Source organism: Phalacrocorax carbo, chromosome 3 (genome assembly GCF_963921805.1).
Source record: "Phalacrocorax carbo chromosome 3, bPhaCar2.1, whole genome shotgun sequence".
In the NCBI taxonomy this organism is placed as follows: Eukaryota; Metazoa; Chordata; class Aves; order Suliformes; family Phalacrocoracidae; genus Phalacrocorax; species Phalacrocorax carbo.
Window position 1 is genome coordinate 113812790 of NC_087515.1, and position 24751 is coordinate 113837540.

The following is a 24751-nucleotide window of genomic DNA, read 5'->3' on the forward strand; positions in this document are numbered from 1 at the left end:
TCTTCAGGACTGTAAAATAGACACTTGTAGTTAATGCTGGGACCTGTTGCTCTATTCTGGGGTCAGCCAGCCCTGTGTGGAGCATCCACTGGTGACGTAAACTGCATTCTCTACAGCCGGGACTCTGTAAATCTTCACCTGTAGCATTGTGCTGTGTGGAGAAAAACTATATGACATTTAATAAAAGAGAGCAATAAATGCCAAGCCACTAAGCCTGGTTTAGGCAAAATACTGAGACAAGTAGGATGAGAGGCAGGGAACCTCTAAAAGTGTGATATTGTTACACGGTGGAACAATTTCAAAGTCAATCCAATTATTTTAGTATTACTAAAGCCCAGTTAAGCCCAAGCATTTATTAACATGGTCTGAAATATTTCTAAAGACTTTTAAAGCTTTTTATATGAACAAATACTAAACTTGTTCCACAGGAATAAATATACTTCTGCCCCATTTTATTCTGTGATGCTTCTCCCCAAGAATTTGAGTTAAAAACTTCCTCTTGTTCTGCATGTGCTGTTTATCTACTAGTCAGCAAATCTGTAGCTTATTTTGATTGGTTTTTATGACTGCCTCCTTCTTCCTAGAAATAGTCCTGAACAGCATGTAGCGTTAGTGAGAAAAACAAATCACGTGCAATGAAAGGCACACTTAGCTTTCCCCTCCTCCTTATTCTCTGATCTCCTGGGTAAAATCCAGCAGGGAACTGCTTCCAAAGCGTATTTTCAAACTTATGTTTATGTACACATAATCTTTACTACATGTGTACCCTATGTACTGACCCAAGGAACTCAGAGCCTTTGTGAACACTGAGAAATTCCGTTTCGTAACAGTAGTCTGAGGTTGATACTGTTTTCTCCATTTTATGTTTAAAAAAACAGAAGCTGGGTTGCGCAGCAGAGCACAGAAAGCCTGCGATAGTGCCAGCCACAATGGACGTTTCCAAAGTTCCTGACCCACCCCCCAGAGGTGGGATTGTTTTTCCTCTCCTGATGTTTCCACTTCAGAAATCTGATCTTGGGACAGAAGTTCTGTCCTCTCCATATTACAAACATACCCATGTTCCATGAAATGACCTAAACTTACTCCCTAAAAGCCTGTGGCTAGCAAATCCCTTTAAAAAAACCTATGAAGACTACATATAAGGCAATGATACTTTTTTCCTGCAGTTACTAATGAGTATGTGAAGCTTTAAGATTTGACTGCATGAAAGGATTGAAGGAATCACAACAAACCTATCTGTATTTTTTTCCCCAGGTAGACAGAGAAAGGTGAAACCCTCCATGTATATTTTAATTAACTTGCACTTTAATGCAGGGTTGTTATCACTCTTTCAAACCTGTCATGAAGCTGTATCTTGAAATCTGATGTGCACATTACTCTGTCGGTACACTTGCTGGCTCTGGATGGTAACATACATAAATACTTAGATATAAGTACTGACTCAAAGCAACTTCAGTCTGTGGCAAAATTTAATCTCCTCTGAATAAATTGCATTCTGATGGGAGGCTTCACCGCAAATCAATGGGCAGGGAGAGGGGAAGCTTCACCTCCAGTCTAAAATAGGTATGATACCCACAGGGAAGACCTCTGAGTAAAAGCCTACAAGAAAACAAAGCAAGTAAACAGAGAGGATAAAAAGCCCAGCTGATTTTTAAAGGTCAGCCCCAGATGTGGCCATTACCTCCCACTCGCTGCAGCGACATTTATGCCACGCTACAGAGGCAGCTGCCTTAGACAAATGGACAAAGGGTTCAATTCACAACATGAAAGGCTCGTCCAGCTTTTTAGCATGCAGCACCCACTTTTGTGCCTGTCATCTTCCTAACCCCATCCCCACTCCTGAAACTCATGCCCAGACCTACACAGAAAACAAAAGGGATCAGAGAAACGCTCATTTCTGAAAGTGCCCCACAGACTTCTGTAAGGTATTTGTATGTGACCTATGGCAAAATTTACTAGCAAGTGAAACACACACAAACTGTGCCTTGTATTATTTAAAGAACAGGCAGCAGCTCAGCAGTTATAGCAGTTTTTATTCCTGTGTACTTCTGGGTGCTGCAGAGCCTGGGAATCCAGTGTGTGTCACAAACCCAGTTTCTCAAGCTTGTAAACAGGACCACTCCGGGTTTAGCTCCACTGCCATACCTGTTTGACCAGAGTATGTTTGAAGCCAAGAGCTTCTTAATAGCTCCTGCCTTGTTTTCTTCCTGAGGGTCCCCTGTGTACATGACTAAGCACATATCTGGTGTCTCAGTATGAAAACCAATGGGGCAGGCATCAACTTGGTCTGTTCTTGATTTATCATGCAAAACCCAAAGTTTCCAGATTTTTCATGGGTGCAAATCCTATATTCTGCTGGGTCTAGCTCTGAACTCCTCTGCCTCATACTTAAGAGCAAGGGTCTGGATGACCCAAAGCTTGTCACAAGGCCAAGCCCAACATGCAAGGGCATGAATGTATAACACAGATACCACAGTCGTGCAGCTTCCTGCCCCTGACTGTGAGGAGAGGCAGTCATTTTAACCCCCCTCTGGAGATTGGCGTGTACAGCCTTCCTCAGTGGTCCGGTGGAGAGCTGTAGCCAGTGGCCCCCATTTCCAGGCATGAGGGTGAGGCTGCCCTGTAAAGGAGAGGGCTGGGAGGTCCCCAGGTCGATGATCGGGTGATGTGGAAACATCACCTCATGAAACACCTTTTGGTAGCCTGAGGCAATTCGTAAGAGGAACATTCCCAGGTGCAGTGTTAACAGCAGTCATTAAAATACCTGCCAAAAGCAAGCAGCAGGCGTGGCGGTGGGGCCACCATGCCAGCCAATGGAGGTGGCGGTCAAACACGCTCCCAGAGCTGAATGGTTTGGTGGAGATGAGGAAATGGCCTTTATCAGCTGTCAATAGATGTGTCATAAGATTTTAGATAAACATCTGATAATTTTTACGGTGACTAATGTGGGGTTAAGAAATGTGAGGAGCTCAGCAGAAAGAATTCAGACCTGGCCTAAGGCATCTGGACAGGTATATTTCAAAGACCTGTGCTAGAGCGTCATATGTTAACCCAGTGCTGAGATGTACTCAGTAAGGTGCATGGCTAAATAATATAACTGCCCTGTAGTGTTCTTCCTACCTTTGCTTGAACTCACTTTCAGATGTGGTCAGCAAACCACTGTGCCTGGGCTGTGCTGGAGATTGCAGCAGTCCAGCTGTTCCTCTTCTCCCACTGACACTTAGCAAGAAGGTTGGAGCTCCATGACAGAAATGCCATGGATGCTGGATTATTAAAAATCATTCAGGATAGGTCTATATTTTAAAATAATTGAGTAACCTGAGCTAGTGCAAAATGCAGCTATCCGTATTTTCAGCGGTGTTGGGGCAGGGAGGACATCGTGCTCGTGCTGCAGGAGCTGCCCTGGCTCCTATGCTGTCCTTGGAGCAATGCAGGCTGTGAGGGCTGGGCAAGTAAGGAGGCTCCAAGCTGCTTAGGATCTTCCCTACACCTGGTGCCTCTCTCCCCATGTGATGCCTTGGGACCCTAGAACTACCAAAATGCTTGAGCATAATGGCTCCTTTGACTTGAAAGAAATTATGCAGGCCAAGCTTGAGAGAGGTGCTGAAGCAGAACTGGCATATTGTTGGGCCTCTCCGCTCCATATGACAAAGCTTGACTATGGTTCCCGTGTTTCAAAGTACTTAAACTGTGCTGTGCTGATCTTCATGTGCTGCAGCCCCCCATGCGGCCTCCCACAGACCAGTGGCTATATTTTGGTGGCCTTCTTATAGAAAGTGAATATAGACAGCAATTCTTTGGCTTGGTGGGTTAAGATGTCAGGCCGTTTGACTAGGAACTCACTACTGCAGTTTCTGACACACCTCTCTCCAGTTACATTTCTTTGACATTATTTACTGATGTCCCAAGCTTCACCTGACTCTAGCTACACCTCTCCAGGAAAAAAATAATGTTGTCAGTCAAATCTGACTGTTCTAGATACTGGGATGTGGTTTTCTTCCTTAAGGTCATTTAGAAAGGTAATTTGGTCATGGTGCTCAATTTATCTTATCTTAAAAGAAGGCAGTCCGCCTTCCTCTTTGTTGCTTAAAAGATGGTCTGTAGTGGAGATAGCATCCTCTCATCAAAGGTACTGGCTCTGAGTCTCTGTGAAAGAACAGACCAGCTGCTCTGCACTAGGCACCCACACTACAGAGAAAACGTAAGTCACGTCTGGGCATCAGAGGTGGGTTTTATAATTGCTTTTTAAAATCAGATGCTCCGCAAGTGAAGAAATAGTATGTTGCTGTCTGGTATTAGCAGCAATGAAGCACACATACAGTGTGTACTTAACCACATTAAGGAAACAGATTAAAATTACCTGAGTAATTCACAAATGAGTAGCTTTGTTTACAGCATCTGTTGCATCAGTGTGATGAGTTAAACACCAGTCAGGTGATGTCGTGAGACTGAGTCAGAAGTTTGAGACAGAAGAGCCTTGTAGGTCACCCAGCCCATTCCTTGGCTACTCTGCCATGCTTCCCTACAGCTTTTCTGCACTATTTTCTCAGCCAGATTCAAAACATCTCATGTAACACAGTTTTCACCACCAGTTTCTGACTTTTTTCCACTGTGAGATTTCATTGCTAGGAAAGAGCTCCTGAAAATGCAGCCTCATCCTGCCGTGTCACTTTGTCATAGAATAATAGAATACACAGCTGGAAGAGGCTCAGAGATCATCCAGTTCAATTCTATGCCTACAGGCAAATTTGACTATAATTAAAACATTTCTGACAAATGTGTGTTCAGCCTGCTCTGAAAGATCTCAGCCTCTTCCGGCAAGCCATACCAGAGCTTGCCTGCTCCTGGTATTATAATGTTTTCCTAATGCCTAAATGTTCCCTGATGCATTTCATACTTATTGCTTCTCCATATCTCTCCCAAGGGGCGATGGATTACAGTTACCACCTTTTCATTTTTTCCTTGCAATATTTGTATATATTTTTCACTCTAGTGAGAGTATGAAGTATAGACAATCTGTTCTCCTGCAGATATCACACCACAATATCTGTTACCTCTGAATCTTCTTTTGTTTTACTCCACCTTCTATCAGCTATATGAAATCTCTCAACTCTTAAACACTTCTCATTTAGCTGGGAATAGTACAGCTTGGCTTAATGCTGCTAGACTGGCCAAGATAGGGTCATAAAGCCTCTCTTAGGGGTTAAAAGGCAAATTTTTCTTTGCACCACAAGTTGCAGTTCTCTTATGAATATTAATGAATTTGCCCTGACAATTTAGGAGGCTATTATTCCTGTTAGACATCAGGAGAACTGAGCAACAGGGCTTGTGATATGCCCACCCTCCTGGAAGGAAGCAAGCTCAGGTAGCTCCAGAGGAGATCTGGAGCTCTTGGCTGCACTGGTGCTAGTGAACTCAACAGTGACAGTTCCCATCCTCCGGCTTTGATGCTACCTGGTGTGATCTAGTCACCTCCATGCTATTAAGCTCCTTCAACCCTGAAAACTGGTTGTCCCCATTCAGATGCCTGCTGGAAATGCTCTGTGCTCATTCCCAAGCTGGGTGCTGGTTGCTGGCCGGGGCTGCAGCCGTGCCAAGCGCTGTTCTTCCAGCGTCAGGGCACAGACCAGCATGTCCCAGTGCCTCCCCCTGTGCCTTGACTTTGTTTAGTTTTCTGGTACAGGAATAGCCCTTGTGTCCTATTTCACGAGCTTAAGTGCAAGGTCCTCTTTTCCCTACGTTAGCTTTATTCTCTGAGGTCAGCAGGTAACCACAGAGACTGGCACAGCTGAAGAAAAGATTTGATGCATTGTGTCTGCTTTAAAATAATTTTTACTGATGTCAGTTTGCATTTCCAAGCCTACTAAACAAGAAAGGCAGATGGTTGATTTATAACAGTCACTCTAAACAATTGACAAAATACCTTTCAATAAATACTAATATTTTCCATTAATTGCAGGGCTGAATGAAAGCTCCTTAGGGTTGTTTTTCAAATATGAGAAGGAGCAGAGATTAGACAACTCTAAAGATCAAATACTTAACTGCAACATTAACTGTACTTTTAAACTGCTGGCAGGGATCCTGGAGAGTCGCGTGGTTGTTACACTAGTACACAAAGAATGTTTTACAGGACTGTCTCTGATCACTGTTTTTCAGAGGAACTGTTGTACAATTATCAACTCTGTTGCAACAGGCTGTTGACTTTTCTGCTAATGAAACGTACTGTTTTCCTGTGGCAGTTCCTATTATTGTTTCTAAGATTTATTTCTTTAATCACGTATGTGATTTAACAGGAACTTTGATTGTTTTTAAGAAAGAAAGAAAAGGAATGAGAGAGGGAACAAAAGTGCAGGAAAGAGAGAGAGAAGGAGAACAAAAAAGAAAAAGAATTAGGGTCAGTCTAATCCTTTAATCAATATAGATATTTGAAAAGAAATCTACTCATATGAGCTGTTTTCTAGCTAGATGGGCTCCAGAACAGACTGCAGATGTTGGGGAAAGAGGAAGAAGGGATGAATTAATACAGAAAACCCTTGATCCCCTCTGCCAGCATGTCCCTGATGTTTGGAGTAAGAAGGTGGCACTTCCTAGTGTACTGCCTGCCTTCACAGCTGCTCCTTCCAGCCCATCCCAAAGCAGCTATTCTGGACCCAGCCGTGTGCGCACAGGTGGCACACTGGTACCCTAATGGGTTCTTGTTTTGCACAGCTGATTTCCTTTGGGAAACCCAGAGGCTACAGCCCAGCTGTGGGGCGGGCATTTTCCAGGGAATGAAGCCAGTTGTGCCCCAAACACTGCATCCAGCCGACACATCTGGGTTTCCTTCTCACATGGTCAAGACACGGATGGGGCTGGCACCTCTCCCTGGGAGGTGGAAGTGCTCCTAGAACTCAAAAAGTGACAAAGACTAAAGATAGGCACTAAGACCCACACCTCAGACTGTGTAAAATGGGATGAAACTTACCCTAGCAAAATATAGAACACATATACCATACGTATTTTATATGCGCCAGAAATACAAACATCAAATATATAAACATTTACTGTGAATTTGATCTGATATTTCCTGTTCTAAATATTTAATGTTATCCCTGAGCAGACAATTGCTATGTCTTCAAGCCACCATCTTGGTCAACAAAGCAGCAAGATGCATCTCAAAGCCAAACAGGCACATACAGCAGGAAAATGTAATTGTATTAAACCCAGCATTTGCATGCAACACACATCTGTATTTCAATTAATAGTTTAGCCTGCAAGATTATTTCTGTCATTTAATTATCAGTGCAATAACACCAGTATTTTTGTTCTGCTTCTGAGAATACAAAGAAAGGATAGACTTGTTAAAACAATGGACCATATGGAAACAGATCTGTTTCTAATTCTGATGCTAGACTTACTTTGTAACACAGAGTAAGTAATTTAATCAGGGCGTATCTCAGTTTCTTCATTTGGAAAATGGAATTAATAATACCTCCTGGCCCATAAGGTTGTTGAGATACTTTGTAAATTGTGTTTGAATAGTGTGGTGCAATCCCTAATGGAATGCTCAAGTGCAAGGTTTAATTGTGAACAGAGAAGGGCTACGTGCCAGATCTCTGCTCTCTTCTCCTGATGGTGCCACCCCAAACTTATGTTTCTCATCACCTACATGAAATGTTATTCTAATTATACATATAACAGTGTAAGTGAGTGTAATGAACATTAATGGAACACTTAAGAGCCACACCTACCAGAGGGGAAACTGGGTGAATTTATTTCTGCAATGCTTGTTTTTCTATTTCTGATTCCTCCTTATTTGTTATTGTTTCACTAGCTGTATTTAAATGAGAGTTCAGAAAAGGGATCATTTCATGCCTCTTCTATTTGCTCAGTAAGGTTCCATAGAGTATGCTGGGTGTCACATAACTTGATAATGATAGAGAGTTGAATGAGTGTTTTTTTCTGGTTAACATTTGTGCTTGAAAAATTTTGAGATTTTATTATGAGGAAATACGAATGTTTTCACAACACACACCACCAGCAAACCTGGCCATATTTGATTTTTAATTTTTCTACACACTGAAGGGAAATCTTTCAAACATTTTGTTCATATAATCATATTTATCAATGGTGTAGAATTAGTCCTTTCAGTGTAAACTTTCACTATGGAATAAAAAACACATTATAATATGCAGTACAGAACTTCTCTTCAATAACTTTTCCTTTTATTCTAAACATGAATCCCATCATGTCCAGCAACCCTGGAAGATTACCTTTTTTACTAGGTATTAATTTATTTCAATGTGTCTTGCAACTGTGATTTCTTTAAAAATGAAGTCACCAGTCATTCTTAGTTCTATGTATTCAGAAAGAGATTGTCACTGTAATTGTGTGCCACCTCAGCTTTGGGGCTCTGGCTCTGAAAGCACAGCCACTCTGTTGCAGCTCCTGCGCCACCTGTCAGGAGGACTCAGGGACTCAGGACTCAGGGAATGAAGTCCTGGCTCTGCTATGTAGCCCCTGAACTCCAGATTGTTTCAAAGGGGCTGCATATGCTCTTCATGTCCTACAGATTTCCTTTTCCTGTCCTACTGGGTATTAGAAGTCTTCCTGTACCACAAACAGATCTAGGGATGCTGCTGTATGGAAAGATCTTTTCCCTAAGGCAGCACGGTGGGATTGCAGCTCTGCCTCTGTCCTTTGCATTGGGCAATCCCATCCTGTGAAAGAATAAAGAGAGCTTGTTGTGGTCCATGCTTCTTCAGAGCTCACAGGGATCCCCTGCTCCCAAGCTGTCTCTGGCTGATGATATAGACCCTACTAGCAGAGGATTAAATCCTTCTGCAAAATCCCTGAAAACTGAGATGATGAAAAGAGAGAATCAAGAACACCTCTCAGTACAGATAAAAAGAGAGGATGGCACAAGGGCAGTGTGGCTTACCAAGGAATCACAGGAGAGGTTTTCATTAGAGCAGTAGGGTTTCAAGGACCATAATTGAGGCCTGGATAAATTAACTTCTGTCCATAGTTAATGAACTGTATTATTCCTCATTATTCTTTGTTTCTTTCAGATTCCATTGATGAAAGATCCCGGCTGGATTCGAAACGTCTGGACTCGCAATCTAAATGTAGGAATTAAATTGTTCATTTGCTTTTTAACTCCAGTGCCTTAGGGCAGGCCTAGCTTGAAGCCTGGTGGGTCTTTGGGAAAACAGGGTAAGGCAGTAGTTAACTCCTGTCCACCTTCTGGTACCCAGCATGGCACGTCCAAGTGTCACCCTTTGGACACTGTGTCACTCTATGTCCACTGTGGTATTATTATTGGTGTGACAGGTTGGGTGGCTCTGTGAAACTGGTGGCCCTCACATGTGGCTGGTACTAGCCGGACAAGGATGGAAACAGCACAAAAATGTTGAAATTTGGCACTTGACCTGTGCAATAAGCACAGAACCAGCAAACCTGTGGTGAATGTGAGATGTGAGACATGTCCCAAGCCAGGGAAAACGTATGCAGACACCCCTGCTGCTGCTCTCCTGGAAGGCAGAGAGCACATCTGTGAGGTGGTGGTCTTGGGACACAGCCATGAACTGGACAGAAGAACCACTCAGGAGAAGTAATGAGAGAGGGAGAAGGGTGCTTCCCACTCCAGTTACACAACTGCCACTGCTGAATCACTGGTGAGGGAGGGAAAAAAGGCAGATCCAGGCAACAACCTGGTGATTTCCTGAGTGACTCTGGACTGTATTCCTCAGAGTGACCTACTCATACAGTGATGGTGGGGCAGAATATTTAGTGGCTAACATGTTTGAAATCACAGGTAGGACAACAGCATTTCTACCCAGCACCAAGCAGAGCCATGTTGACACATCCACAAAGCTGAACTATTGGAGTCACCGTATAGCTCTGCATGGGTTTCACAGGAGACATATTAGCCTGGGTGGAGTATAATGTTAGCATAGATGTACTGCTTCCTCATGTAGATCCCACTCAGGTGCTTCCACACAACCGACAGTGCAGTGTACGACATACTCTATGGTTTATGGGGAACCTTCCTGATCCAGGACTCTATGGTGACTTGCATGTAGCTCCTTGGTGTGCTAGCTAGTTGGTAGAGCCTGGCAGCTTTTTGGTTTGGGTCTGGCAGATGTAAGTCAAGATTTCCATGAAGGTATATCAACTTTTACACACTGAGGATCTAATTTTTATGATGAATTTGATATTAGCAATGTCATGTAAACTGGACAGGTGGGTAAGTCAAACAGGCAGTCTGAAATAAGGGTGAGGTTGGTTGCTGTTGGCAAGGGTTGGGTTTGGACACCCAATTCAGTAGCTGAACTATGCAGACAGAAAGGTACCTGGGAATTCAAAATGCCAGTAAAATAAACAGGGAAGGACTCCAATTAGCAAAGGACAGCATAAAATCTGAAAATTAAACACATGTAAAGCAATACTACAGATGTGAACTTTTAACTTTGGGAACACTTGGATCTGCATTCAGGTGAGATTCTGAACTTGGCAAGAGAAGGGCAAGGAAGCTGGTGAAGGGTCTAGAGAGCAGGTCTCATGAGGAGAGGTTCAGGGAACTGGGGTTATTTAGCCTGGAGAAGAGGAGGCAAAGGGGAGACCTTATTGCTCTCTACAACTGCCTGAAAGGAGGTTGTAGCGAGGTGGGTGTTGGTCTCTTCTCCCCAAGTAACAAGTGATAAGTTAAGAAGGAACATCCACAAGTTGTGCCAAGGGAGATTTAGATTGGGTATTAGGAAAAAACTCTTTACTTAAAGAGTGGTCAGGCATTGGAAAAGGCTGCCCAGAGAGGTGGTTGAGTCTCCATCCCTGGAGGTATTTAAAAAACGCGAAGATGTGGCACTTTGGGGCATGGTTTAGGAGGCATGGTGGTGTTGGGTAAATGGTTGGGCTTGATGATCCTAGAGGTCATTTCCAACTTTAATGATTCTATGAATCTATGATTCTATGATCTCCTGGGTAACCAAAACATGTCACATGGACTTGTACTGTAACTTTGAAAGAACTGAGGATAACACATTAGTACAGTAAGATTATACTTTAAGAATCATCAGTTTATGTTTTATTTGGGCAAAATTTTGAATTCATTTTTACATATCATTACCACGCTGTTCATCCTAGATGTCTCATAACATAGTAAAGAAATACATGAAGAAGAGGAGGAGGAAGAATTTTGTAACATGGATGTGCTATATTTAAAACATGCTACACAGAAGGGAGATTATGGGAAATTAGCAAACTACTAACAATAAAGAAATCCCAAAGATGTTGCAAACAAAAGACATGTTTACACTAAGCCATGCCTATGTCTGTACCGACACGTTAGCAGTATGAAACAGAAAGTGAAAAAACCATATCAAACTGTATCTGCCACAGGAAACAATTACACAGGGTAATTTCCATCTGAGCTGGACAAAGTAGATGAGAAATAAGCACAATCCCAACCCCATGCAAGCAACATGCAAAACATGCAGGGTGAATGAGCTGGGCTGCAGAGGAGGGGCATCTGATATCACTGGGATGACTGCACAGGGAGGCTTTTTTATTTGTGCCCAGATTGCAGCGTGGGGGTGGGGGTGGGATAAAACAGGGTGTCTGAAGGATTCAGATCAGAAGCAGACATGTACCTTGAGATGACTCTGAGCTACCTGTGGGTATGACTCTGGGTTTTATTTTGTTAAATAGGATTATTTTCTGTATTTTCTGACTAGGCCTTCGTCTCTTCTTGTACTATGGCAGAACTTAATCCAAAGCACTGTCTGGTTGCCTGCTCCTAGTCTTGCTTTATAAAAAAAAAATTTCCACCTGTTTGAAACAATGAGCAAGACCCTTTGCTTGTGCAATACAGAGTTCACTGACTCGAATGGGATTATGTTGCTTTGTGTGAACTGAGCATCAGGCCTGATACTTTTCAGACTCTAAACTCACTGGGATGGGAACTGTCTTTGTGCATGATAGGCTGACCACAGTGTTGCCGACGTGAGAAATAGTAAAACAAGCTTACGTTGCTTTTGTGGGCAGAAGCTGCCAGGTTTGAGAGACTGTTCAAGGTATGCAGATTTGTCTGCACTAGACAATCTGTATGGTAGATTGTGACAAGGGTAGCTGGAATGGGGCAAAGTCTTTTATGAATTCTCCAGTTTGCATAATGGAATATGTAAAGCATACAGCCTGCCAGAACAAAGGCTTTCTACCCCAGAACATGCTAGACCTAACAATATTGATTCTACTAATTTCACTAAAGTACATGATTTCCATAGACAAATGCAAAATTCTTGTTTTAAGGAACACCTCTGCCATATTTATGGAACAGGGATAAATGATTTTCACAGCTTGACAACTCTTGAATGCATCCATTTTCTTGCAATAACTCTGAAACATAATTTGTAAAAAAAGTTCTTGTATTTATGTGCAAGTGCTTGTAAGCTTTTGTCAAACTGTGTACAGGAGTACATGGACACAGAGCTGGCTTTTATGTAAGGGCATGATCTAGAGAATGATACATAGGGCAGTCAGAGTGGATTACATATTCATTTGCAGTATGTTAATACCCGACTAACTAAAATTGTTTCAACTCTCTCAGTTTAACATTGAATTAGATTTCCTTATAATGCATTATATCCTCCTGAGAGCCATTCAAATACATCACACTTTCTGGCCAGGTGACATATCCATAATAACCCCACTTTAAGACATGTATTTCACTTGCAAAACCTTTTGTGCATTTTATACTTCAAGACTCTTGGATATTTCAGAGTCTTTGTTCAAATATTAATATCCAAATACTGAAATTTCCCTTTAGGGTAAAATTCCGATTTTTGCTCCACTTTCAACACAACAGCAAAAAATCAGAAAAAAAGAAGTACTTCCTTGCAATCTACGGAATGCTTTTCCTCCATTAAATAGTTCATTTCCCGAATCTGAACTGGCTGATATATTGTTCATCACAGCAAACCTAAGTTTAGTTTTCTGAATAATTATTTTTGAACTGATGGAAATGAATCACAGAATCACAGAATCACAGGTTGGAAGGGACCTCAGGGATCATCTAGTCCAACCTTTCCAGGAAGAGCACAGTCTAGACAAGATGGCCCAGCACCCTGTCCAGCCAACTCTTAAAGGTGTCCAACGTGGCCCAGTCAACCACTTCCCTGGGGAGATTATTCCAATGGTGACTGTCCTCAGTGTGAAAAATTTTCCTCTCGTGTCCAATCGGAATCTCCCCAAGAGCAACTTGTGTCCATTCCCCCTTGTCCTCTCCATGTGACTCCGTGTACAAAGGGAGTCTCCATCTTCTTTGTAGCTACCCCTTAAGTACCGGTACATGGTGATGAGATCTCCTCTGAGCCTCCTTTTCTCAAGGCTGAACAAACCCAGCTCTCCCAGCCTATCCTCATATGGCAGCTTCCCAGTCCTCTGATCATCTTGGTGGCCCTTCTCTGGACCCCTTCCAGCCTGTCCACATCCTTTTTGTACAGCGGGGACCAGAACTGTACACAGTACTCCAGGTGTGAAATGTTGTTTAATCGTACCTCTAACAACCCATTCATTACTGTGTTCAGGTATTGCAGTCCTGTAACACTTCTGGAGAGACTGCACTCATAAAGACATAAAGACTATTTTGGGGGAAGGATTTACTACTGCGTTACCAGGGACACTTCTCTCACTCATAGATATTTGAACATGAAACAGAAATAATAATAAAAAAGGTACTATCTTCATGAATTTGCCAAGCTCATCACATCTATTAACTATATAAGTGCTCCAGATGCAGGAATCATAAAAATGAAGCAAGTTCCTCACATAAAGTCACATAGACACGCATGTTCTTACAGAAGATCTAAAGAAAGATGGCAGGTGCAAAACTGAAATAAATGACAATGTTCCTGCTTTAAAATACCGGACTTAGAGGCACCAGTGAGAGTTTTAGCTAAGCCCTCAGCCTAAACCAGGAGAGTAAACTGCTTAGGTAAGAGAAAGACTGCAATAAACAATGTTATCTACTGAGAAATTGCTCAGACTTGATGCAAGTAATTAAAGAGAATTTATTGTCCTGTGACTGCATGCACAGGATTTAATTCTGTGCCTCAACTTGCTTCTAGGATTTCAGTACAATCTTGGTCATTATATCTTTATCAATAACAATATATTTATGAGAATAAACCATCCTGGAAGCAGTAAGATTAAGTCAGATCTGACAGCAAGCAAGACTGAAAAGATCATTTGTTTAAGTCAAATATACTTTTAAACATTATCATTGTTCCACACAGCTCAAATTTTGCCTGAAGAAATTATTATTACAAGCATTTGAAGGATGACTGTATTTTAAATGCAGAACAAGCACAGTCCTTGGCATAAACTGTAATCACTAAAATCTCCAAGAATGGAATTGCAAAGACAATGCCTCTAAGACAGATTATCCCAAAACGGTATCTCACCTGTCCCCTCAAATCACCTGATACTAGGTCTAGAGGTTAAAGATCAGAGAGATCTGAAATATGTCCTGCCAGATCAAGGTGTCCTCACAGCTCAGCACACGAGAAGCAACGAGAAGAAAGTGTGGAAAGACCTGGGGGCCAAAGCTCTTGAACAGACTTGCACCCTTGTGCCTGCCTCGCTGTTACAGAAAGCGCTGTGGAGGGAAAGCGGGCGCCCTTCAGGCAGGGGCGCAGGATCCACGCCTGCTGCACAGGCTGAACTGGGAGAAGTAGAAAATTGCCCTTTTAAATGATACACACAGACCTTTAAAAAAAATGCCCTAACCTGGTTACACTCTACCCCTTCAAATAATCAAGAAAGTTGAGTCTCAGTGAGGGGGAAAAATAAAAAAGTAAAATAGTAGCAAGGGGTTGGTTTACCTCACTTGTTTTCAGTAAAATTAATAAGGTGGGGCTGAAGAGGGGAACTTTATGGCAGAGCTTGCAGATGCTTCCCACACCAGTTCACTGGCAATGGAGAAAGCAGCCAGGGCTGGCCTCTCCTCCTGACGGCCTGCTCACAATCCTCCATCTGCCTCTTTCTTGAGAGGAGATTAAAACCCTTTTCATCCAGTTTATATGACTGCCTGAACTAATGGCAGTACCTGAGATAGCACAGAATTTTCTGACTTCAAAGCCAAGTAAAGCTGCTCCTTGTAACTACAAGGATGGTGCAGAGTGCCCCTTCATTCACCAGGAGAACCACTTTTATACCCTGGTCTGAACAGAAGTGAAGAATTTTTCTGTCACAGTGAGAAGCACCAAATGTTGTTACTTTTACTGTAAAACTAATTTTACAGGCTTCACTCTCTCAGGGGAGTTACAGAATGAACTTCAGGCTGAGCTCTATTAGGACTTAATGCTTAGCCTACTGAAAGAAAAAGCTTTATACAAAATACCTCTCTATCTTGCTGTTATCTTAAGTTGGCTATAGCTGTTACATCTTTACATCTGCTTACATCGGCTACAGGAAAGAGGGATTAGTTTGCGTAGTAAGGAGGTAACAATACAGTGAACTAATCAAGTTGTGTTACTTTACAACCCCCAAGCAATAACTTTCCGAACCCGTTTGTGAGGATAATTCAATATTGGGAGACAGTCTGATGTAGACATTGCAGATGTGAGGCTGAGAAGAAAGCAACAAACATCTCAACAGAAGGAGCTGGTTTCCAAATATCTTTTCCTCTTCAGGATTAAGACTGGTATTGTAGTTTGCAAGACACGCAGGAATAGTAAAGAAAAGATTATACCTTGGGAAGCAGAGCAGCTTTGTTTGAAGTTCTCAGAGTGTGTTTCGTACTATTTTGTTCTAAACAAATAATACTGATGAGCTTGCTTTTGATTTGCTGTGCTTTCAAAACAGGATTCTGGGCAAAAGCTTTGCCAGTCATGCATAGATTTACTGGACTGATGAAAAGTCAGCTTTTGGGCTGGAAATCATTTCAGTGCAAAACAGGACGGTAAGGCTTTCCATGGAGTTGTGTATGATCTCTCATTTCTTGAACGTGTGTGCATTGAAACATCAGAATGCATTTTGCCTGAGCAGAGTACAGGTCTCTGGACATGCCTATGCAGCAATTCTGGGCTTTGGCTGAAGAACGAACATGTTGATGATTTCATTGTTATATCCTTAATCTCGTACACTGTGATTGCTTTGCTTTATCAGGGCTCAAAATATTCTGATCTTTCTAAGATTATATTTAGAGAGCTCGAGCTTGGTTATTTACAGATTTGGAGCTAAATAACTTTTAGATGAGATTGGACTGGGTCAGGTGGACCTCCAGCAGGGTTGATATATTTAGCCTCTTGTTCCTAATTTATGTATTCTTACACTCTTTTGCTTTGGCCATGTTTGGATCACAGGAGTCAGTAGATGCCTCTGCTCTGTAGCAGAGAACTTGAGTTGTGACTGTAAAAAGAGCTCACAGGGTATAAAGGAAGCACTGAGGTTTTCATGGTTTTGCAAGGCTGGATGTGGAACTAGAGGAAAAAGAAAGGCTCTTTTGAGAACTTCCATCATCAAGACTTGTTATACTCTGAGAAGGAAAAAAAAAACCCTGTCTGGTAGCTCATCGGCCACAGGTCCCCTTTTTGGGACTGTATTTTCAGTCAGGGGGGAAAAACAGTGTATCTGTCACAAAACAAGTTCAAAAATACTTGGTTCAAAATCAAGTTAAGTTACGCAATGCAGGCCCTGACAGCATGAGAGCTGATAAGGGTGTTATTGTTACAGATGAGCATTTTGGTACGTGACCTCCTGCCCTGCCTCTAATTCCATCTGCGACAGCTGCTGGAAAATTACAGTCCCACATTTTATCATTTGACCAAAAAATCCTCTCAGTTTCCCTTTTCTCCTGTCACTCCCTCACCTCAGTGTTGACTTAAACTTCATAGTACTTCTGATGACATCACAGTCCTCCTGAGGATGATGTCATCATCTCACCTCTTAACAATGAGGCCAAAGAAGGAAGGTAAGAAGTGACATCAGAAGTGTATTGGCTAGCATGTGCGACTGTCAGCAGACAGTTGCAATACTCGGGAACTTTGATCATTGGAAAGCAAAACCCCAAAGCTAAAGTTGGTGCAGTGGAAGGAGCTCAGGTGGGACAGACTAGGTGGCTGGTGCAGGCCAGAAGCATCCGCCTAAACGTGACAGATTAAACACACTGCCAAAGCAAGATGGGTTCATATGGAATGTAGCCTGTCCTGTATGGCATTTAGTTGGATGAGGACGGCACTCTTTCACTTTTCAAAGCAAGTTGTCTACTACTCAGATTTTCAAGCGCCTGATACTGAAACAGCGGGAACAGTTGATCCCAGGCGTAGAGACAAAGCAAAACCATCAGGACAGACAAAACTGGCAACAAGTTAAAGTCAAGTGAGGGCAAATGTTTTAGAAATCTCTGCAAGTAAATAACATCTACTTACACTTTTATAAAAAAGTTCTCAAATAAATCAAGCACTAAGAGGCAGATTAAATGCCAGGATTTACATGCTACAAAAACAAGCACTACTGTGCCTTTAAACGAAGGACAAAATGAAGTACTAGATCATTGGACTTGAAGGAAAAAGAAAAAGAAAGGGAAAAAATAATGTGAATCAGACAGAGAATTCAGCACATTATCACAGGTAACTGTAGGTACTGTATAAAGATACCCACTTACGTTAGGAGAATCATTCCTGTGTTAAGGTGGTGGGACATTTAATTAGGTAATTACCGAATCAGAGTCCAACTACTTTCCGATGTTTACACTGGAATAAAACTAGACCAACTCTTAATTTATATTGCCTGAGCTACTGGGTCTAATACTAATACAGAGAATGTCAGCACCAGACTCCAGAGCCATCCTTGCTTATGAGTTCATTACAAATTAAAAGCTAAAAGCTCAACGTTTCTGTTTACTGAATCTCTTTTACACGCAGTGTGCATGCATTAACAATTGCAGTCACTCATAACCCAGGTACTATGTGCCTGAACATGAACTCCAGAAATGCCAGACATTACTGATAATGCATTAAATAATTAACTTGTTCGTTTGAGTGGTTATTTTGCTCATTGGCAACATACTTGCCAGGAAAATCTAGTGTCCCAAGCTAGAATTGAAGGCCTTTTTTTTTTCTCCCTGTGTGAACTTATGTAATGCTTTCAAGGAATCTGTTCCTGAGTTTTATTAAACCCTTCTGTGCTTGTAGAGTTTTTTTTTTCAACCCAGTTTTATTAATTTACAGAAGACTACACAGCTCAACTTTCTTCTTACTTGTATTCTCATAGTAACTAGGGCCCAGGTCATAGGCTGGAACTCCACTGTTCCAGAACTGTACGAACACAGAGTGAATATGTAATCTATAAACTCTTTGGGACAGGAATCAAGAATTAGGTAACAGTTGATGGATATACACAGACCAGGAAAGGAGTGGAAATAAAAACTTTCATGAGCAGGTCCTTCGATAGTTTGTGGGCTGTTTTAATTCAAACCTTGAGAAACAAACTTATGTTTCCCAACACAATGCCTCCAGAAAGAAACCTGTCAAGGGGAAAGTGTTACAGGAAGAAAACAGTAATAGTTCAGAATGTCATCGTTCCTGAGTGTGTTTTGGAGATGACACCGCCAGGGACTGTTCCCTTGCAAGGGCAGAGCATGCCCCCTGACCGTACTCCCTCAGCCATCCAGTTCTGTGGGTAACTCTGGATTACTTTCCCTGACCCTGACCATACCATCCTCCAAACTCTGCACTGGGCTGAGCCAAGAGCACAGCCATGACTGTGCGAAGGCTTGGATGGTATAGAAGATTCTCTGTTAGTGCTTGGTCCTCTATATAGATGTAACTGGTGAGAGTAGTTCTGAGCTGGAGTGTGGCACAAGGCAAGTAAGGATTTCAGAATCAGTTTGCAGAGGTTGTTGCAGAGAAGTAATCTGAGGAGCACCACCCTGCACCGTGGTCACACCATCAGTAAGGACAGAGTTAAAAAGCACAGAAGGACCAAGAGGGGGCCCTGCTGTTAACGGAAGCTTACTGTTGCTGTGCAAGCATTTGGCACTTTCCACAGCATCGTGTGTGTATCATGGCTATATTTACACTGCTCTGTAGGAAGAGAAAACATGACCTCGCACATGGAACCATTAAAAATGTAGAGCATCATTCCATGGGTTATTTTAGGTCAAGCAGCAGATGGTTGGACATGACAAATAACTAAACACAATACAGTACTTCCAAAGCTGAGGCTCGAGCTTCTGGATTTCTGAAAGAAGTACAGAAGGGTGGGTGTGGCTGAGGCTGTGGAAAAACAGTGGGTTTGATTCAGCGTGTTACAATCATGTTTTTATTTTAGCATAGTATGGAAGACTGTAGTGGAACAATATGTCAGAGCAGTCCTGGCTGGTGATGGCTGGGGGATACAGCCGCCTCAGAGGGAACACAATACGGGATCGTGCTCCACAGGAATGGGGCGGGCAGGGGACTGGTCAGGACCCACAGCCAGTGCAGGCACGGCTTCTTTTATTTACATCAGGGATGGGATTATTTACCAGCACGTCTTGTTGCCTACTGGCTGCCCACTGATGAGGGATTAGGTACGATATTCCTGGGAAAGGAAACTGCAGGTATTTCTGGGCTCGATTGCATATTGTTTCTCTTTGGGATTAAGTAAACACCCTTGTTTGTTGTGCCAAGGCAGAAACTGTCTTCACTGACTTTTTTGTCCTAAAACTGAGGTGAACTCATTAGCATAGCTGGGTGACTGGGAATGGAGGAGAAAAAGACACAGGGATTCAAACCGGTGAGCGTGCACCAGGCCCCGTCCCCCAGTGGCTGTCTCATTGTGCACAACATTGTACAAATGCGTGCCAACATGGAGACAGACTTGACAGAACTACAGGAGGAAGACATGCTGGAGAAAAACAGTTTGAAGGATTACAATCAGGTGACAACCTAGAAGAGACTGCATTGAGATTGTTTTACAGTATAACTGGAAAGTTAACAGAAAACTGAAGGCTCAAGTGCTAATTACTAGACAAGGATCTCTTCCCAGGCTTCAGCTGTGTGTACATTTTGGGGACTAGAACACATAGATGCACAAAATCCAGCTCTGGAGAACTTGTTTTCAAGCCTAAAATTAGCAGGCTCTTCTTCACCTACTGAACTTTAATCCTTTCCTTTTTGTGCATATTCTTTGTCCTTTTTTTCCCCATGTTCCTCTTTTTCCTGCTCATTTGTTATGCACTTAGCACCGCCCTCTTCTGCCTTCTGTAAACAGACTTGAAAGATCCCTCTATCAGGTAGTTTCTATCACGGACGCCCACTTCCCTATTTAATTGCGCAAGGCACTCGGTGTAAAAGGAAGTTGCAATATGATTTTAAAGGAAGGGAACCACTGGTGGAATAACTTTATTTCACCGCGTTTATTTACAGCAATAAAGCATATGTTACTGAAAGAAGCGCTTCCTATGGCAACGGGCGCTGTGCTCCGGGAACTGAACTTCCATCACCGCCTTTCCAGGACCTGCCCATCAGTCCGGGCTGAGCGATTCGCTTTTCCGCTCTGGTTTTCCCATCTACAAACCTGAATAAAGATGTCTTCCTTGCTAAACGTTTTTAACATCGGCCGAAATGAGCCGGTAAAAAAAAGAAAAAGGTATTTCTGTGATTATCGCTACAAGTTGAGTATAAAGCTTGAAGCAAACCAACCAAAATACCGCCCAGAGCTGCCGAAGCCAGCCCCCAGCTCCCCTCAGTCCGTCGGCCCCCGCGCTGACTCAGGGGCGCAACGGCCGCCGCGCGAGGGGCCCGCCCAATCAACCGCCGCTCCGCCCCCGGGGCGGGGCCCTCCCGGGGCCGGCCTGGCCACCTTCACGCCATCGCCCGGCTGCTGGCCCCGGGGGCACGGGGCGGGGGCACGGGGCGGGGGGCGGCGGGGGGCAGGAGGGGCCTGGGCTGGTGGGGCTTGGCGGCGCCGCCGCCGGGAGGCGGGTCAGGCAGAGACAGTTCCAGCTGCAGCACCGGGTCGGGGCGGTCGCCCCTCCTCTCCCCGCCGCGCCTTGCCTTCCCCGGGTGCACTGTCCCTCCCTCCGGGGCAGGACCTGTCGCCGCGGCGGGCGGCGCGCACAAAGGCGGCGGCGGCGGCAGCGGCGGCGGCGAGCGGATCCTGCGGGAGGTGGCGGGCGGCAGAGGTGGGTTCGGGGTTTGGGGCGGCCGCGGCGCGGGGAGGGGGAGGAAGGGGAGCCACTGGTCCCCGGCGCTGGGCTGAGCTGAGCTGGGCAAGGAAGGCCAGGCTTGCCCCGCCGAGCGTCGGAGCCGCTGGAGGCAGCGGGTCCCTCCGGCCTGGGCATCCCGCCGGTAGCGGCGGCGCCCCGCAGCGCCCGCTGCGCCCTTCCCGAGCGATCTGGCTTTCGGGAGTGACAGCGAGCGGCGGAGCTGTCGGGTCCGCCTGGGGTTGGCGGCGCGTTGTGTTAGAGGGAAGGGGGCACTCGATGCCTGGTTACCCCCTGGGGGAGGTGCCCGGAGCCGGGCGGCTGCGGGAGGGCTCGGTGTGGGGTCCCTGCTCCTGCCGAGCTGCCCGGGCTTGTGCAGGCCGGTGCCCCTCCGTGTGCCACTTCTCCCTTTACGTTAGAGGTGGTGTTTTGCCTCCCTTTGGCTGGTAACCGCTGATGCGGAGTGCTGCGTTAGTACCGCTGCTTCGATGAGGCTTTTCCCTGGGATGCAATACTGAAAGCGGTAACAGACCAAATGGCATAGCAGAGCCAGGCTGGTGGTAGCGCACATGGAACTAAACTTCCATATATTTTGGGTTTTTTTTGTGTGATTTCCAACCCCGCTGTAGAGCAGTTACTAGGGTTTTTTTTCCTGTTGATTAGTGTTATTTCCCCTACCCTCAGGAAGAGAAAGTAGAAGAGAAGGTATTTTGCAGAGAGTGGGGAGGAGACAAAACAGCAATATTTTTATCTCTGTCAAAAAGAGGAATTCTGAAGAGGCCTGTACCAACAACAGGATCTCAGCGCTGATGTTGCAGAATAACTAGCAGATCAGCTTCCCTTTCACATGTAAAGTCATCGACCTTGATAAATCTATTGACTTCTAAATTGGTTTGCAGTCTGGAGTGTGTTTTGGAGTGGTTTGTTTTATTTCCTGGGTGGCTTTATCTGTGTCTGTGCTGTCTTAGGAAACAAATATTGGCAAAGTTTTAGTGAACGTAGATAAGGTTTTGCTGTCATCAGTGTACCCAGTTAGAAGTTGGATATGCTCCTATTGCAGTAAAGTGAGCCTTCTTCCATGAAAAGAAATGAAGAAAAAGCAGGGTGACAGTGAAGGAGGTAAGATGGGGAGGACTCAGCATAATTATGTTATGAGTTTAGGCATGAAGCCATGAATATAGCTTATAATAGTTTTAGATGCTTTCTGTTTTCCTGCTCCATTTCACTAATTTGGAGTATAGACCACTTGATAATACCTACTTACCTGACTCAGTGTGGTCTGTCTGTAAGGGAGCTGGGCAAGTTTTAGTGTTTGTCCCTTTTCCATACCTGTGGATATGTAGGTGCACACATTTGATTATCTGTGAACACGCATACACTCAGCAATCATCAAAAGCAGTTGAAATATAGTAAGAGTTTACTTTAAGCTCTGAAAATGCAGAAAATGTAAAGTTGTAGCCTAAGGAACAATTTTTTTCCCCGATCCCACTGAAAGAATGGACACCAAGTCACGTGAGGTATCGGCAGAGTAGAGCTACTGCTGTGCTTCCACTGTGATTTATGTTCCTCTTCTGACATCAGAACAGTAGCACAGGGCAGCACAGTACGTGATCAGGCATCAGTTTGTACTTTTCAATTTGTTCTAAAGTTTGATCCTATTTATGCAGCGTCAGTCCAAAGGGTTGTCAGCCCTTGTGTGTGTTCCCTCAAAGCGTCTCTGTGAGGAGGATAGCAGTGTACAGCTGGGAGGCTGAAACACAGAGAGATTATGGGAAATGTAGGAGGTCTTTGGGCAAGGAAGAGAAAAGGCTTGAGAGGTGATTTCAAGATTGCCTGAAATGCCAAAAGAGGTGTCCCTCGTACTACTACCCACCACCGATTCTTTCTCAGCTTCTCTGTTTAGTTGATACCAGCAATCATATGGGTATGCGGTGAGTCAGATCATCCCCTTGATCCAACTGAAAATTGTTTTTGGATGGTTTTAGTGGTGTTAGTTTTCAGTGCTGACACTAGGACAAGATTTGGGAGAGCTGAGAATGTATGGTTGGGAGGTTGGTGTGGGGATCATGGTTGTACACTTGAACTGGCCATGAAATAGTTCTCTTGGACTCCTGTGTGCCAGTCCGATACCATGACTGTGGGACTATAGGCCAGTCCTCCCTTCGCTTGAACACGAGGATTCATTACAGGCAAATTTTGAGTCTTCAATTTGAAATTTTGATTTCAGGTACTCTGAAGAAAACACTGTCATTTACAGGGACTTTATAAAGTATTGGACTAACTAATGTTTCAGATATTTGAAAGGTAGTCAATACAAGCACCAAGTGAATAGTCATCTCGTAGTCAAAGTCTGTCTGTGAGTGAGTGGGTTCTGGGAGGGACCGGCAGCTTGGAAGATAAAGCTTGACATTTGATCTGTTTGACACTCTGGTCATAAGAAGTCACAGTTTTTGGCACTGGCCTTGGCTGACTTGGAATATAAGCCAAATAGTTCCTAATAGAATTAAGCCCAGAATAATCCCAACTCTAAAATATTTCTGGAGATTTGGCTGGCAGGAAGCAAAACAGTCTTGTTGTGGTATAGAGCCATCCACGTGCTGCATGTTGCTTTCAGATTTGGGACATCCTAGTGAATTGCACCTGTCTCCTGATTGACCAGAATTATTGCAAATCGCCTGCAGGAACATGGTCTGTCCCATGCTGCTGCAGCTCGGGGTGGGGTCCTGGAAAAAATGTACATGTAATCAGGTTTGGACAGAGTTTGCCCTTGTATTTACAGAACAACCAGAATCACGCTGCTCAGCAGAGTGCTCTGGAGTTCTCCCCCAACAACTTGTCCAACATGCCTGTCCGTGGTACAGACATGAAGGGCTAAGCTTAATTTTGAAAAAAGCCATCTAGGGAATCTTCATCTGAAATACATCCTTCTCTACCCTACATTTTTGTCATAAATCTTTTTTTTAGCGTGTAACCTCTGATACTCTTTTTTATGGTGAAGAATATGTCAATGATAGATTCTGCTAACTGCTGTAGAGGGAGTTGGTGTTCAGTATTGCAAACAGAACTGAATTGCTTCAGTGTCAAGAAAACAAGTGTTTGATATGTAATAAAAGAGTGGCAGTAAGCACTTACCTAGCAGTCATTGAAATATTGTCATCTGCTTTTTTTTGTAAATGAGGATTAATTCTCTTGAAGGAGCCACAGTCTGATTCCCAAATATAGGCTGGTCTGTCTCAAGCTTCACATCTTCAAAACGGAAGCCAAGGGCAGATCAGGGGACCAAACACATCAAGTTTGTAAAATTGTCATTGTTTCATTGTCAGCAGCAGAGCTGCAGCGACTTGTTCTAACTGAATGCCAGCCCATCGGTTTTTGGCTCCCTTTCACCATTTTGCAAGCTGTGTGGAGAAGTTCTTAGGAGAGTCGATTTGTTTTGTGCTTATGCCCATCACTTTGCTCGTGGACCAGGGGCTCATCAGATATTAGAAGCACAACCAAAAGAGGTGTCTATGTGTTGTTCTTTGTGCTAAACATTTGGATTGTGTTACATTTGCCATTGCTGCCAATCTTCCTCTCACAGCC

The 24751-nt window shown here is 43.7% G+C and overlaps 1 protein-coding gene across 5 annotated transcripts in view; it reads left to right on the top strand.

Moving 5' to 3' along the window:
- The window catches only part of LPIN1 (lipin 1), an 80138-nt gene that overhangs the window by 13834 nt on the left and 41553 nt on the right, over window positions 1–24751 (top strand). For 4 of the 5 annotated variants that reach the window (XR_010372370.1, XM_064448054.1, XM_064448050.1 and 1 more), the window contains exon 2: window positions 9051–9107. Coding sequence is in view for 3 of the 5 variants with exons in the window: in XM_064448054.1 (XP_064304124.1) it covers window positions 9051–9107 (57 nt within the window). In the remaining 2 variants the exon portion in view is untranslated. Of the gene's footprint in view, window positions 1–9050; window positions 9108–21012; window positions 21149–24751 lie in introns of those variants that run through there. The other variant, XM_064448053.1, reaches the window with a different exon arrangement.